Source organism: Colletes latitarsis, chromosome 5, assembly GCF_051014445.1.
Source record: "Colletes latitarsis isolate SP2378_abdomen chromosome 5, iyColLati1, whole genome shotgun sequence".
Lineage (NCBI taxonomy): Eukaryota > Metazoa > Arthropoda > Insecta > Hymenoptera > Colletidae > Colletes > Colletes latitarsis.
Window position 1 is genome coordinate 36,423,134 of NC_135138.1, and position 17,406 is coordinate 36,440,539.

At 38.7% G+C, this 17,406-nt stretch overlaps 2 protein-coding genes across 14 annotated transcripts in view; one reads left to right on the forward strand and one right to left on the reverse strand.

Moving 5' to 3' along the window:
* LOC143341724 (uncharacterized) overlaps nt 1-17,406 on the forward strand; it is a 67,586-nt gene that overhangs the window by 25,922 nt on the left and 24,258 nt on the right. The window lies entirely within an intron of this gene.
* The window catches only part of LOC143341718 (glycogen synthase kinase-3 beta), a 35,452-nt gene that overhangs the window by 3,620 nt on the left and 14,426 nt on the right, over nt 1-17,406 (reverse strand). For 3 of the 13 annotated variants that reach the window (XM_076764845.1, XM_076764856.1, XM_076764853.1), the window contains exons 2-9: nt 10,713-10,903; nt 10,356-10,439; nt 9,887-9,925; nt 9,403-9,513; nt 9,044-9,281; nt 8,781-8,974; nt 7,747-7,809; nt 5,160-5,457 (exon numbers count right to left, since the gene is read on the reverse strand). In XM_076764845.1, coding sequence (XP_076620960.1) covers nt 5,160-5,457; nt 7,747-7,809; nt 8,781-8,974; nt 9,044-9,281; nt 9,403-9,513; nt 9,887-9,925; nt 10,356-10,439; nt 10,713-10,903 — 1,218 coding nt within the window. Of the gene's footprint in view, nt 1-3,625; nt 5,458-7,746; nt 7,810-8,780; nt 8,975-9,043; nt 9,282-9,402; nt 9,514-9,886; nt 9,926-10,355; nt 10,440-10,712; nt 10,922-13,649; nt 15,558-17,406 lie in introns of those variants that run through there. The other 10 variants (XM_076764852.1, XM_076764844.1, XM_076764857.1 and 7 more) reach the window with 10 other exon arrangements.

Genomic DNA, 17,406 nt, shown 5'->3' on the forward strand with positions numbered 1-17,406 from the left:
TTTTATTTTCGAGAACACCGTCCGTCAGCTGCAGCAATATAACGCGATTCTGCTGTATGCATCAAACTCTGAGAGTTTCACAAATCGAGTTTTATATCAAGGGTTCGTAGAAACGAGGAATAGCGTGTATTAAAATCGACATTTCGAATTGACCCATGTTAGTGAATCAACATGTACCGTACGTGAAAACTCCTTCGATTAAATTGGATCGTGTTTGGCGAAAAACTTTGCCCGTTTAAGGTCACTTCTATCACCGGACATCATCCTAACCTCCTTTCGTTTTCTCTAGGTAAGTACACACGACACTTATGAAGTTTGGAACATTTCAACTTTCAGGAATATCAATATTAAAACGTCGTCTTAGTATATTTTTCACCGTTATTCATTCCTTTTTGTTGCTTTCGCGCAACGAAAATATGGTTGCACCGTGGCCTTGAATGGACAAAATTATTTGCCCTTACACCAGCCCTCTTTTCTTTTTATTTTGGGAACGATATAAATTGAAGGCATTTGCAAACGTGACGGATACGAGATAGTGTCACATCTGTCGATGAAAACTACCATCTCGATGTTACATCGTTAACCTGTAACTTTAATTTCCATATAATTCACTACCTACAACAAAAAAACAGACTCGATTATAACAAACGTAAAAAACGTTACAAAATGAGATTATTCGAGTACAAAGAATATCGATATAATTAAACTTGCATAATATGTGAATTTTACTTTAATACGAAATTTTATTACGTCAAACAACTCTTCGTCGTTTTAATAAATTTTATATGCACGTCGGACGAAGAAGCATCGAATTATGTAGAAAACACATCTTCCTACGATTATATGTTAACCAATTATTGATGAATTTCGTATTAAGTTAATCACTCTTATAATTTAAAATCATACGTCGTCGCATAAGAGATATCGTAATATATTCCACGATGAAACGAAGTTACAGATGTGTCTATATATATTTTGTATAATCGAATATTTGTTGCTGTAGTTCTATAATACCGAGAACTAAAAATAATACAAATTAATATTATCGTAACAATAAACTAAAATTTATTGTTGTTTCTTCAAGTATATAGTCGGGCATACACTGCTGGTACTAGTTTCGTCATGATCGTTTAAAGTGTAGCTTGAATGGAATTATCATTATCATTATCATTATTATTATTATTAGTATTAGTATTATTATTATTTTTTCATTTCTTTCGTAGTACCAAACAGTTAGTGGTCCATCTCAGGATTGCCGTAAAACCGGCAGAAAATGTAGCTTTTGGCGAGGAGAAACAGCTACTTAAAACATGACGAGTAGCTCTGACAAACTTCTATTCCGTATCGAAACAGTGGTTCTCTTTATTTCCTGATCTTCAATGATATTCATAGAAATATATTACGACCTTTAGTCATCTTGGCCTCGAATGTTAGCCAATAAACGCAAAACTGATTTACGGCTCAACTAATAAAACGTCTCCCAAACTCGCTTAATCGGTATAGCGCGATTAAATATTCTTTGCAATTTGACGTATATACATATGCACACACACGCATACATACGCATACATATATGCATATATATACATATTAAATTAATTTATTAATCTTTCTTTACACAATTATTACATTTTATTTACTAGATGCTTCGAAAGAGTGCAACATGATGTAATAAGGTAAAAGAAAAAGAAAGTGGTGGTCTTGTAATGGTAACGACGATGAATGTCAGGCAAACAACGACTACAGTGTTCAAAGAATTAATATTTTTTCCATCTCTAATCAATTTTCCTTTTCTCTCTTTACAACAGCAGCAATGTTATTCATTAAACGCTATTATTAAAATTAATCTGCATATATTTATAATATACGTAATTTAATTATATATATACATATATATATACGTATGTATATATATTATATGTATACATATATATACATATTCATACACACACACACACATATATATATATGTTCATTTATTTATTTATTTATATATATAGACTTTCAATATTTTACACGGGCTCTTCCCTACATGATTTTTTCACTATATTTTCTTGTATGTGTGTCATCGAGTAGCATCCAAGTTTCGGAAGAATACAACAAAAATTAAAAACAAAATTAATCCACTGTAACTAGCGTGCGATCTAGTCGATGAGCCAGTAACTGTGCATTTAATTCTTCGTAGATAAATCTGTAAAATGATTCGCCATTTCTTTTTTCTTTGTTACCATAAGCTAATTATTCTTTTTTTTTTTTTTTAATTATTTACCTTAACTGTGACTATACACCGAGATTTAGCCTATCTCGCGTATCGACATGCGAAAGATTGACATGATAAAGATTTTCAAGCGTGTTCAATGTACAAAATTGTAGTTTCAATTATAGAAGTCACTACCTGTCACCGTTTTGGACATCGAGTCGAGTAATTGTGTACATTATTATTGTTTGCATTAAGACGAGATGATAAAGATTAAATCAAACTAAATGGATGAATTTATTTATTAATAATAATTACGATAAATAACCAACAATCTATATCGAAGCCGTGCGATTCAAACTTGGTATGCATTTTTAGACTTTTTTTTCTTTTTGTCTAATTTTACAGCTAGATTCGGGATCTCTTCTTTTTGTCTTTGAATTTAGCATTTCTACCGGCCTGAAAACGTGAAAGAAGCGCTATGTAATTAATTGAACGTTTGCATCTCTTAAGTAACCACATCCTAACGTATAGCTTAGGTTGTATTGTTTATAATAGTATCGGTTGATGAAGATGAAGACACATCAAGCCAGCTGTACGTTACAGGAGCACATAAATAATTTAAATCTAAAGAATTACTTCTTTGATCACAAGTCAAACTATACATTTACGTCCATCGAGCTTCGTTCTAAGCATCGTGAGCAGCTCGTCTGACATTTCACTAAGTTATCCGTTATTTCACAGCGGAAAAAAAAAGATTCTAAAATAAATAACGTATTTATGCAGAGCCGTGACAATGCCAACAAAATTCTATGATCATTAACTCGTCAGATCCTGTTTTGTTTTATGTTAAAACATAATAGTTTTTTCGATTTTTACGATTATTTCCAATTATATCAAAATTACATATTCTCCTTTCGGACCAGAGGGGGGAAAAAATAAATTCACGTAATTTCTCTTAGTAATGAGGTACATCACTAAACCTGGTTAATTGTTTAAAACTTAAGTTACATCATCAACATTCATAAAACTCTAAAACGAATGCTAAGATCTCTCACTCTCTTGCTTCCGCTTTCTTTCCGTTTCATTCACTCACGCTTCCTTTCTCTCCCGCTCTTCCTCTCGGTCTATCGCTGTTTCTTTCCTTAACGTTCGTCCTTTCTCTAAAAAAGGAACTGAATTGGTTAGACTTGTTTTTATCGGCAGCCTCCCTTCTATTTCTTTTGCGACGCAATGATATGTAGATGTATGAGTGGCTAGTTATACATGTTCCGAAGGTCCAGCTGCACAGGTTTGTCAACACTATGCGTACTGTACACAACACTTTGTATACATGCTCTTCGGTACCCTATATGATTTTAATTTCGAGGTCCACGTTTCCTAGAACAAAACTCTTGACTTTGTACGTAAAACCAAATCAACTATACAGAAAAGATAATTAACAATTTGAAGCCCTGTATGACTGGTACTTCGGACATACAGCAATGTATATGACGATGCACAGTAAGGAAGTTTGTAATTTAGTTTACTTTGCAGAGTACGACGCGTACAAGACTTGCACGTTAAACGTAGACAATGAAACGTTTATTTTTCGCGCCGCCAAACAATTGTATGTCAAATATTGTGTGTGGTTTAAAAAATAAAACGCTCCGATTGTGCAGAAGTTTGTCGAGAAGAATGAAAAATTTTGAAAACGTGCGTCCAGTTAATTTTTGTGAGAGATACGTAACAATCGTAATATTCGTAAGAATAATACTATGGTATCATAACGTCCTTAATAGTGGGAGGGTTTAACTAATCGAATCTTTGAGGCATGACCGATGGACATGAATGTTTTTTTGCAGTTGTATCATGTCTCAACAATAGAAACTCCCGTTGTTTTTCTCGAATTTTATGGGTTCTGTTTATCTGTGCTAGTATATTCAGCGTGTCCGCATCACGAAATTCATCTTACGATAAATAGAGATTGTGCACGCAAATACCTGTGTGCGTGCGTGCATGCGTCTGTCTGTTTGTTTGTGTGTGTGTGTGTCTGCGTGTCTGTGTGTGTGTATGCATTCCATTGAAACTCTCTGCGTAAAATATTTTATTTTGCATGTTTCTCGATCTCGTTTCTTTGATTCACGATCAACAAACCAGTGACGATGCTCGTTAGAATTTAAACACAATAAAAAATATTTCTACACCGAATGTTCCATCTACAGGTTATTTCGCTCGGTACGAAATACGAATCGGTGTAATATAAGAGAATCATTATCTTGTCGTTGGATATACGCACGGTGGAAAACGCAAGTTTTCAGTCTTTTGGAGTGAAATGTCTTGCAAGTCGAGAGTGTAGCGATCATCGTAATCCTTTCTCCAACAATTTTTTCATTGACATTCATCAAGCTGATTTCGCGCAGTTTTTTCCTTTTCTTTTTTTTTCTTTTTTTTTTTAATAAAATGACGACGCAAGCGACGTTAACGCGCTACTAGACGTTATAGATTACACATTTTCAACTAGAAAACTTCGCTTTTTTTTTTATAGCAATTATAGTTTAAAGAGGTTACGGGCCAGTTTCCTATATATATATACATTGAATTCAACTTGGCAATAAGGTGGCAATCAAGCGTTCGTACGCTATCGGAGTCGTGTCCTTAGCTAGCCCATTATAAAGGGAATCATTTTTGTTACTATATGTGTAAGCGAACAAAGCTCAAACACCACTTCGTATCGCCATTGCATTGAGTTCAATTTACAACGGGTTAGGGTTGGGGGTTGGGGGTTGAGGGTTGGGGGACATCCTCCTCAGAAGATCAGGTTTTCCATTCATCTCGCCACCGTAAGGCTAACTCTAACGTGAATTCTCTCAGTTTATAACGTTAAAAAATAAAGCAACTTAAGCCATATTCGATTGGCTGGGGTCTGTATTCTGTGTACTGGAGGGTGTGTTGGTGCTGACGTTATTATCACTAGAATTACCGCTAGCCCCCGCGGTAGCACTCGTGGCTTCCGATTGGCCTCCGGGACTGTCCGAAGATTGCATGTACTTCGGTATTAGGGTCGAATTTAAAGCAGGCTGAATTCGCAGCTCTTGCTCTGTAAAGTCAAACAATGGCGGAAGCTCCCGACCGTTTGGCAATCGTGTGCCCTGTTCTCGCAACTCGTTGAAGAACGAGTGCGCGCACGCTAGCAGCGGAGTCATTCGTAACGACGGCGTGTACTCCAATAGCCGGGCGACCAGATCCATCGCTTCCGGGGGTGTGCGTGCCCTGAAGACCTGAAATCATTGCGATCACGCTGTTAGATTCCTATCGTTTAAACTCCAATCTCTGTGACTAAGAAGAAACTAGCAACTCGCATGGCAACACAGACCGTACGAAGTTCTGTGATAAAGCGATAAAACTGTAGCAACACGTGTTGTTTACATTCGATGAAGTTCATACTATAAGTGTATTAGACATTATATTAGGTCATTGAATAAGTTCTTTTTATGGAAAGTTTCAACCTTAAATAAACACAGATTAGAATAAAGATTCAGAAGCATTTGCACACTTTATTGGCCGGCCTCTCCACGGCCTATCTAATGTGTATCACGTCGCTACGGCTCGTATACGGAGCATGGGATTGTGAACGTGGTACGAATCTTCGATGTTTGTTACGCTTTAATTCTACTGTTAAAGATTTCCTCTACAAAAAGGTCCACTGACCTGTCAATATGATATATGATTGTTCAAATAAAACATTCCGTTCATTTACTTTTTGCAAAGTTTTCTTTATGATGTGGGGGAGACTGCTGTCGTTGCACGGGAGAATGACGCTGTGTCTAATCCAACGTCCTGTATTAAATTCAACAACTTCAATGTTCTATAAAGTATGACTTGCAATCGTTTACATGCATTAAAACAAGAAACATGTATACAGGGTGTTCGGCCACCCCTGGGAAAAATTTTAATAGGAGATTCTAGAGGCCAAAATAAGACGAATATCAAGTGTATCAATTTGTTGATGGAGGCTTCGTTAAAAATTATTAACAAGTAAATTCGAAAATTTCAAATCGTTCTGAAAAAATTATTTTCGGTTGCGGGGATCAATTACAGTCATTTTTGGTGAATACACATACCCCCGAAATCCTACCCACTTTCGAGAAAAAAATTCGAGAAGGTGTAAAATTTTTCGATAAAATTAAAAAATTTCAAATCGTTCTGGAAAAATTATTTTCGGTTGCAGGGGTCGATTACAATCATTTTTGGTAATTACACGTACCCCCGAAATCCTACCCAGTTTCGAGAAAAAAATTCGAGAAGGTGTAAAATTTTTCGATAAAATTAAAAAATTTCAAATCGTTCTGGAAAAATTATTTTCGGTTGCAGGGGTCGATTACAATCATTTTTGGTCATTACACGTACCCCCGAAATCCTACCCAGTTTCGAGAAAAAAATTCCTTACCAAAAATCTAATTTGAGGCCAGAAATGTTTGCCCGAATTTTCATGCGAATCTTTAAAGTGTCATAACTCCTGAACGGATTGGACGATTTTAATGTTCAAAAAGCCAAACGACGCGTATTTTAGTGTAGAATATGTAGAAATTATAAAAATATTCGAAAAGTTGGTCCTTGACCCCGCAAAATGAGAAAAACAGCGTAGAAATGGTCAAAACTTCAAACAACCATAACTTCTACAATAGTAAATATATTTCAATGAAACTTTTTTCTGAAGTAGAGCTTATGGGTACCTACAAAAAAGTATTAGACAACTTTTCTGTAGGGCGTCAAACAAAGTTACTAAAAATGAAAAATGAGTTTTTAAGAAAAATCGACAGGGAGTGGGTGCCTAAATTTTTCGGCGAAAAAAAAAATTTTAAATCGTTTTAAAAAAATTATTTTCGGTTGCAGGAGTCGATTATAATAATTTTTAGTCATTACACATACCCCCGAAATCCTACGCATTTTCGAGAAAAAAATTCGTGAAGGTGTAAAATTTTTCGATAAAATTAAAAAATTTCAAATCGTTCTGGAAAAATTATTTTCGGTTGCGGGAGTCGATTACAATAATTTTTGGTCATTAGATATACCCCCGAAATCCTACCCAATTTCGAGAAAAAAATTCGAGAAGGTGTAAAATTTTTCGATAAAATTAAAAAATTTCAAATCGTTCTGGAAAAATTATTTTCGGTTGCGGGAGTCGATTACAATAATTTTTGGTCATTAGACATACCCCCGAAATCCTACCCAGTTTCGAGAAAAAAATTCAATACGAACTGAACTTTAAACGTTAATAACTTTTTAACGAAGCCTCCATCAACAAATTAGTATTCTTGACTTTTGTCTTATTTTGACCTCTAGAATCTTCCATCAAAATTTTTCCCAGGGGTGGCTGAACACCCTGTATATTGTTACATCGGGGACAAAGGTGAATTTTATTTGTCAAAGAACTTATTTAAGAACCTTTATTGTATTAGTAATATGAGATGCTTAATTCTGAAATTATTCCGGTGTAAAGTTTACTGATAAAATCTGGCAATAAACCAGTCATCTGTATCTACTATTCTTTAATGAAAGATATTTACATAAAAAAGAGATTTCTGCGGAAAACCATCTACACGTTCCACATCTGATAACTGTAACAGGAACTGTACCACGAAGATACACTTGAGATACATAAAAACATAAACAATAGAACAATAAACTTAGGAATATCGGATAATTACAAACTTCAGGCAACCTTTCGTCACTCTTACACGTTGCAACAATGAATCAACATCGAATTTGCATATTTTTGTTTTGACACTGGAAAACACAGATTCCGATTACCACCAGAACATTAGAGTAAGTGATACATACGTCAAGAGTTTGAGTAATCACAACATATTGTTTGAAAAAAAAAAGAACAATAGTTGGTTAGTAACGTTAAAATGAAAATGACGATGATGCGATAAATAAAATGGATACTACACGACTTCGAAAAGAAGAACGTCGAGTGATTTATATAATGCAAGATCGAATGAAGGTTTCTTTTTGGTTGGTCATCCTCCGTTCGACGGATCGATTAGCGATAATTGCATGTATCCTACGTATAACCGTTCAGATGCTGAAAAGTTGGTTATATTGGTTAGTATAATGGGCCAGAGAGTAAAAAGGAATATTTGCCAGCCATATAATGTAATAAACCTTGTGTTTCAACAGGGACCACTTACTCTAATCTTTTGGTGCTCCGTGGAACACTTTAGACCACTCATTCGCTGAAGCATAAACTGTAACCACGAGTACATGTATTGATGAATGTGATCGTAACACGACAGGTGTAGGAAAACCGTTCGGTTAGAAGGAACGAGACTCACAGAACCTTACCCATAAACGACTGACTCGTTTGTTTTTTTCTCATGCAACGATGGTTAACGAGTAACTCTATTACTTTCATTCTGATTTTCTTACGGCTGCTCTTAGTCACGAGAACGATGAAAACGTACGTGTGAAAAACGATAGCCAGTTACAAATTGGAAAAATACATAGATCGAGAGCCTAACATATATCGTGTAGACAGTGTCATTATTATTGTTACGATTTGTTTGATATACGATTAACAAGTTAGATAATAGGGTACCTTTTGCCAAGGATGCGACTTAATCTGTGGGAATTTGAATTCGGTATAGTTTGGATTCATCTCACGTATCTGATCGCGTGTCGGTGTACCGAGAACCTTGATGATCTCGACTAGCTGATCTACACCGCTGTCCCCGGGGAATATCGGTTGACCGAGCAATAATTCTGCCAATACGCAACCTGCGCTCCACACGTCTACGAAGAAAACAGAATTTCTTCATTATATTATGTAAGTTTTACCGTGCCATACGTTTGTAAACGTACCAATTTTTGTAGTGTAGTTAATAGCACCAAAGATCAGTTCGGGCGCGCGATAGTAACGACTGCAAATGTAAGACACATTAGGCTCCCCAAAAACCAGATGCTTGGCAGAACCGAAGTCGCAAAGCTTCAGAACGCCAGTTTCTGGGTCCAACAATAAGTTCTGTGGCTTAATGTCCCTATGACAAATCCCCAGGGAATGTATATACGCTAGGGAACGGAACAGTTGATACATATACAGCTGGAAAAAACAGAAACAGAGTTTCGTGTTAATTTTTCCTTAAAATTAAGCACCTGCTTTGCTCGAGTCTTCAATCGCGCACTGTTAAATACCAAAATTACTATCGTATCTCTTTACTTACCTTAATGAAACTGATCGGTATCGTTTGCTTGCTTTTACTATAATGTCGAGCGACTTTGTACACAGTTTCGGGTATGTATTCCAGGACTAGATTCAGATAAACCTCGTCCTTCTAAAAGAGAAGTTGTAAAACGATTATTACCAAACGAGTCCCGCGAATATATTCGTATAGTGTGTCGTCTAAAAGGCACGTCGTTGAGAAGCAAATTATTTTATGTCTCTAGATTGGCGCGATCCGCTATGAAAGTCGATTAGTGTGAATTTCGTTTGGCAGTTTATGCGTGGGGTGGATGGTACCTTTGAAGATCGTTTTCTAAAACTAGCAAAGCTGCGTTAGCCACTAGATTCAAAGTTCTATGTTAATCGTCGATCATTCAGAGAAGAAAACGATTATCGTTTTTGTCATTCGTCTCTATTTAAAAGCGGAATTGCCTAAATTTTCAGAAAAGGACTCTTTCAAACTACTGGGTACGCTTTTAACTTACGTCCACATGAAAAACTGGATTAGTTGCGTTTAAGATGTTCTACAAAATAACACAACAATGCCGCATGCATTAAACTAAACGTACACTTAGAATTAACTTATAGACGTAATTCATTGAAAAGAGATCTCATTTTCATTGCTCGAAAGGATGTAATGAGGAAAAGAGGAAATGTTTTACTCCGACGTTGTTTCGTGTTGCATATCTACCAAGTGTCTAATAATCTGTGACTTCTCGTTAAAAAATAAGCAAAGATGGAGCCGTGTTTTTTCGAAAACATTAGTTTCCAAGATTCGTGAGCCACGCCCCAGAGTGAGTTTATTTTACACATTGTACTTATTTTTCAACGTGGAATCGCTCACACGTTTCGGTAGCTTCACAAATTGCGAGACACCTCGTTTAAGTGCACAAAGAACGAACGCTTAAAATTTTGCTCGATTCGCGCATTAAAAAGATACAATTATATAATTACCTTATCCCCACTAGAGTAGAAGAAATATTTTAGTTTCACGATGTTGCAATGCTCAAGACGTCGCATGATTTGTAATTCTCGGTTCTACAAATAACACAAAAATATAATTTGTTGATACGACGATTTCTTGTCAATATTTATTGTATTCAATTTTAGATTTAATTATCCGCAATTGGGATTATTGTATCTCTGGCCTTGTTATTATTCTACGCAAATATTCGATGCATCGATTAGAATTGTCGTTATTGTTGCGACCATGCACCATAAGATAAGTCTAATTCGAACCGGTAATTTCTCGATTCGGTCATCGGAACTTGTAGGGTCGAAGGGTTACTTTCAAGCTGTTGTTTTTTTTACCTTGAATCGCTTGTCTTGCAGAACCTTCTTGATGGCAACCATTTCTCCTGTATCACAGAGTTTGGCTTGATACACAACGCCGAAGCTGCCATTACCGATTACTTTTGTGTCCGTGTAGGCGACTTCTTGGGGGCGGTCTGGGCCTGCACCAGGGGTAGCTACCACGGTCGTCACTTTGCTGCCATCCTTGCCTGCATTGTACATCGCACCACCCATAGAAACAATCGAAAACCACAACGCTACAGTACAGCGAAGGTTACAAGGTACGATTGGAAGCAGGTAACTAAAAGCTACTGTTTTTACGGAGTATTGCTTCTTCAAGGCATTATCATAAGCAGCACAAACTTTTCGGGAAAATAAAACACCTACACAAATATCTTAACGTCCAAGACTATACCTACTTGTTCAGTAGGATTTCTATACATCGATGCAACAACCTGAGAGAAGTTGTCGACAGGTTTTTACGACTTCGGAATAGATATCGTAATATTAACGATACTCGAACTGGTGTAATTGTTAAACGAAACTGTGCTCCGAATAGAAACTCGGATAACTCGTACATTTATCAACGGAATAACGCATAACCATCCAAGTACCTTCGATTCAATTCGCGTACATCGTGTACCAGTTTGTACGGACGTGTTCTTGAATGCGTGTAATTCTATTGCTAGCCGCTCGAACGGTGTCTACAAGAGGGATAACCTTGATAAAATGCAACGACGGATAATACGAGGTCCTCGTTTACAGACCGGTTTTCTCATTGAACTGTAGCTGAAAATAACCTCGCGTCATATATTTCACGTCTCTAATAATCCGTCGAGCAAACTGTACACCATAATCGAGAACCGAAAATTCGTAAACCCAAAATACGCGAAGGCTGTTTCGCGATTTACAAGGCAAGTCCAGCTATGCACTACGATCTTCGAGGATCGCGGTTTACCGTCGTTCGCTGGATCGTCCGAACGAGTGCAACCGACGATGAGATGCCACGTGGACCATGCTTTATTTCTTGACATTTCGCAAACATTTTCCTCGGTATAACCTTTCCCTTTGTATCGCTATTTTTCGCTTCGTACCAAGAGTGAGTTATCGTCGGGAACGCGTGCTCTACGCTCTTTTCTTTTCGATCCAAGGGCCAACTTCAGATTAGAAATAATGATTAGTCCTTTTTGTTCGAGAACAGACTTAAGTTCGCGTCGACGGTAACATTTTCATCGAAAGTTCATTGTGTCGAGATCGTAATGTACACTTGGTATCCTACTACTCGTAGACGTCTAAATATAGATTGAACAAGACTCTCGTACAGGGCGAGATGGCGACTATAATCAAGGCAGGATAAATTGGCTAACCAAGGTTGCTATGGAGCTATTCGTTACCTTCGACGAGTAAAATAGAAGGTGTCTTTGCTGCTGTGCGTCGCAATACCGTAAAAGATGGTAGAAAAGTGTACTTTAGAGATAAATTCTTTTTGCTTTTCATTCGAATATTCCAAGAGTCATGAGCGACCGACCATCATCGTGTAATCAAATCTGTAAAAAACATCTTATCGTCTGCTCCGATAAGGAACGCGTATCGTAATTCTCACTTGTTGGTGGTTAATCGTTGGACAAAATAGACGAGAACGAATAAAACTTTCACGACAATTCGTTAAACGAGTCGAGGAGCGTTCGCAAACGTTTTCCTTGTTTCTGGCTGAGAGGAGAGCAGGTCCTTAGGGACGCGCGAAGATGAAAAGTAGGTCAAACGGCGTCGATCTCTGGCAAAAGCGTCGCCGAGGCTTGGATCCGAGCCGGCTAAATCCAGCTTGCGACAAAAAGCGCAGCAAACCAAGGGATACGGACGGATGCAGGTTCCCGCCACCATTTGCCGTGTTACGCGCGCATCTTGAAACGACTTTTTCCTCTGGTCTGCTCGTAAACAATAACCACCGAGTGACAAACGCTTCTACGGAAAAGTTGACAAAGTCAAAAGTTGAAGAAAATATTTCTAAACTTTTCAACCCCTATCCTAGATCTTACTCTAGACTGGAAACTAGTCGTTGAAAACGAAGGAAACGCACAGACGACTAATAACGCTAATAAGCCCAAGTAGAATATATAGATCTTCCATTATTTATGGAACGATTTAACAGATCCGACTCGAAGCGACGAGACGTTTACTAAGAAATTAATCTGTTTCCTAGCATTCGTATAATAATTAGGTGGCATTAAATACTTTCGCAATAACAGTTCTCTCGAGTCTCGAGTAAAGTGGACACACAAATAGCGGAACATTATCGAGCACGTTCTACCGTGCGTATAAATATTTGAACAGTTGTAAGGAACTTTAGCGGTGTAATGTTCGCGGAAAGTTCTAACTTCGGATCGCGGTCTGCAAATGAACTTTACGAAACGTCTTCCGTTCTCGAGAATAACGATTCTGGATCTGATCTTTTCCCACAAGTTAACCCGGTCTTGTCAACTTATGAAAAAATAAATTTACGTGGGACGAAAGGCACACGACAAAAATAAATATGAATAACAAGGGATAAATGTCAGCGGGCCGTGACTCGTCAAGTAGCCACGTCCTTTCTTGCGTATGTTACACGCATTTTTAATTATTTCTGCTTAAATCGTTCTACGGGATCGGTCCCTGGACGACAATTTAAATTTTCTAGATCAACGATCGATTATCGACTTTGTCGATCGTATCTGAATACTCTTAAAATATTCTTAAATATCACTCGATTCGTTGGTTTCCAGTAACCGATCGTACAAACACCGGCTAAAAATATTCGATCACAATACTTTTCAATTCTGAGAATTCTATGGAAACACTTTTACGATCAGGAAATTTCTAAGAATGGTTAAAAATATCAACGTGACGTTCGGTCGAGTTCCAAGTATTATCTCTCGATCTTAAACAAAGAGTATTTCTCATCCTCGAATCGGAACTTACGTTTCTTATTTCCTAGTCGGCGTAGGAATTTGCAGAACTTTTTATACGCGGTGTTAGCTTCTTTGCTGCTCAGCTCCATCGCGCTCTTTGCTCGCTCGTGTTTTTCTTGTCCGGATGGACAAAATTTCGGATAACGCCAATGTTGTCGCGGCTCTGACCAGTCTAGGGCGGTGGCAGGTGCCATGATGTCTCTTAAATTTCGCCAATTCAAAACATCTGCTCTAGATCGATGGCTTTCGTCCGTTGGCGATGCTTGGTTCCTCGACGACCAAACACCAAACGCGAACTTTCGCGTGTTTACAAATAATATTCAAAACCCGAAATTTGGAATGTCACCGATCATTAATATTGATACCGTGTCAAGGAACATGGTACGAGTGAGACGTGTCTCGAAATTACGATTCACCTGTAAGCGCAGAAAAACGCCACGTTTGTTCGAACGTTAGGTCCAACGATCCCATACACAAATCCCTCTGAATCGCGAATCACTAACGATTCTCTAGTTCGTTTATTTCTACCAAACTCCAACATTACCGTCACGAAACAAAATCACTCGATATCACCGTACAACGCGCGTAAATGTCAGCTTCGTAGTTTCGAAGACAAGATCCATAAATCCAAGTTCGAATTGGCACCATAATAGTAACGATCACTGTTAAACACTACCAAGTACATATTAAACGGAGCAAAGTTTGAATTCCAAGTCACAAAATCACGATTCGAACGATTAGATCCCAAAGGATCGAGCAACTTTAGAGATCTAGATCACTGCGGCGGATAAGTGGAAGAGAGTCCGTCAGATTCTGGTCAAGTTCAGGTTGTTTCCACGAGCAACGATGAAAATTTTAACCAGAGAGTCAACACCTGATAAGAGCGTGACTTTTACTCTGTAATCCTGGCACTGTGGACGTTACAACGTTTCTTCCTCGATTCTAACGATCGCGTGCGTGTCGTTGCGTTTCGAGGCTGGGAGAACGTGCTTGGATCTTGTATTCCGATACGTTTACGCTTGAAAATCATGCGACACTAGTCGCTACGTTTCGACCGATTGTCTGCCGGGTGCGTGTCGTCGAGAAGATTGCTCGTTTCACGCAGCTACTTTGACGGAGACGTTCTCATTCCGTGGCGTCTCGGCACGCGACTAAACCGAACGCGCCTCCAATCGCCATTACCCGCCGAAGAATCAGTTTCCGAGTGGGGGAATCAGCGAAGGGGAGAGGAAACCAAGTATAGCGGATGCTAGTCGCGAAACCGACCCGTTTCTCGCATTTTAGCCCGTTTCGTTTGGGACATTGTCCGATTTAACCCACTTCTAAGACGTTTTTCAATTGGAACAAGACTCGACGACCTTTCTTCCTCGATTACTTAAAAAAACAAAAAAATTAACTCTGAATTCGCTGGTTAATATGATCGACGAACGATTCAAACACCCCCGCAAGCAACAGACTCTTGACCATCGAAAAAAGTGTTCCGATAAACGCACAATTCAGGAATATTTCATTTACATGCAGCAGTAAACTGTTTACGAAGTCACGTGACGCGAGTTTATTCATGATAAAATCTATTTATAGTAGATCGTGTCGTCAATGACGGGCATTACGCTGGATTAAGTAGAACGTGCAAGTTTTCCAAAGCAGAATTTCGCGGTAAGGAGTGTCCGTGGACGTGTACAAACTATGCTCGGGCAATTTGCAAGTATATCTCCGCGGAAACGTCAGGTTCTGCGCTTCGATCGCGATACGGAACGATTTAAATGGAGCACGAGCATTATTAATAGAACGATCGACGAATTGAAATCTCGTTTGAGGTGAAACCGCGGATAAAGTTGAACGGTACAGTCAAAAATAACGATAGCTTTACGACCTCCGGTTGATTAGCCTACGTCTTGTATGTTTCTCAACAATATCCATCGACAATTGTTTATTTTAACTTGCGATTTTGAAACGCTGCTCAACGGAGTAGGTTGAAAGTTAGATTCGAGAAGTTCAAATTCCGGGATTCTATTTATTTCTGATACAATTGGCTGGGCAAGGCTACTTCCTGCACCGCAGGAATCGCGTCAGGTGCGACTCGACGAGGATTTCGAGTTAAAAGGGCGCGTTGATAAACGAAAAGAATTTGTGTTTTATTTCAAGTCTGTTGGTACCGTTTACCGATAAATCCTCAGCTTTTACTTAAACTTTGATTCACGATTTCTTCGAGTAGCTATTCGACGAACTTTGAATCGAAATACGCGCGAAAATCGCTCCGCAGAGATCGTGGTCGGTCTCACGGATCGCTATCGTGCTAATTTTTTAAACATAAAGAAACGCGTAACGTTTAAACGAGCACCGAAAGAGCGAAGCGGCAACAGCACAGCATCGATGATATCGGCCGTGTTTGAACGCTTGTTAGAGTACTAGCTATATTTAGCCGTAGTAAGGAGATAACAGTGTCTCGCCACGGCACACGGACTACACGTGAGACGTGTTCAAGCCATTGCAAATATCGTGACGTCTTTGAAAAAACACAACGAAAAATGCACGTACCGTGGTAAACGTTGTTTCGCCGCTGCCTGTTTGAAGAAATGGCATCGAATAGAAAGAAGGCGAAAATCAGGAAATTTTGAACTCGATCTCGTTACACGCTACATTGGACAACATTTAAATCGTTTGGTTAGCCAGTAAACGACGAACGTCGATCCATTATTCATTATTCGGTTTCGATATTCCGAACGTTGATAACGCTAGTTTCGCGGAACAGTATTTCGCAATAATACAATCGATAGCGTTTTTCCTGTCCCTCGAAAATTTACTATCGATAAAAATTAATTCAGAATCTAATCGAACAACGAATTAGTCACATTTCCTGTGGCCTATCGTGACTTACATTGTATTTGCAAGATTGCAACAGCACACTTTTCCACGTCGTCGAGACAAAGAAGAAACCTGTCGACACGAGGTGAAAACCATTAATCGCGTTTCATAAACGAGAGTCGATTCGTCGCCGGTAGTTTCATTGATTTTAGCTCTTTCGGCTCCCTGGTCTCGACACATACGAGTGTTTTTTCACCGCGAGGAATGCCAAACACGCGTAACACCGTTCATGCGTGTGCCATGGAGCAGTTCGCAATCGAGTTATGACCAGACCGCGCAGCTGATCGACCATATAAATAGATCGACCGTACACTGAACGGTTATTCTCGTTATACCGATACACTTCGACCGGGGAGGTCGCAGAAAATCATCTGACGCAAATCCGCTTGACGATCGAACGTTAACTTCGATCGCCTCTTTTTTCTCCCAATATTCAAAACGCGTTTGAGATACGGTTCACGAACACCGCGACGGATTGCGCCCATCGAGTCGACATACTTTCGCGTAATTTTTCGCTTCGAGTGTACGCGAAACGATCGTTAGTCTTTTAAAAGAAAAGGAGCTTTAACGTCTCGCGCGTTTTCTTCACCCGATCCGAGCCTAGCACGATTTTTTTCGAGGTTTTCGAGAACTAGACAAATGTTGCTGCGCGTCGAAGAAAATTTTAGGGCAGAGACGAGTTCGTTCACACTAATCTAGATTCGGGATAATGTCGTCATCGAGCGCAGGTTGGTACGCCTTTGGCTGGTTTCCAGGTCTCTTCAAAGAAACAAAAAAGAGGCGCAGAGAGTTGGTAGATAAGCGGCTCAAAAGGTATTGCCGGTAATTAATCGACGCTCTAATTAAGATACAAAAGAGTGAACAGTCTCCAAGAGTCCGCGACAGTGCCCGTAAGAGAATAA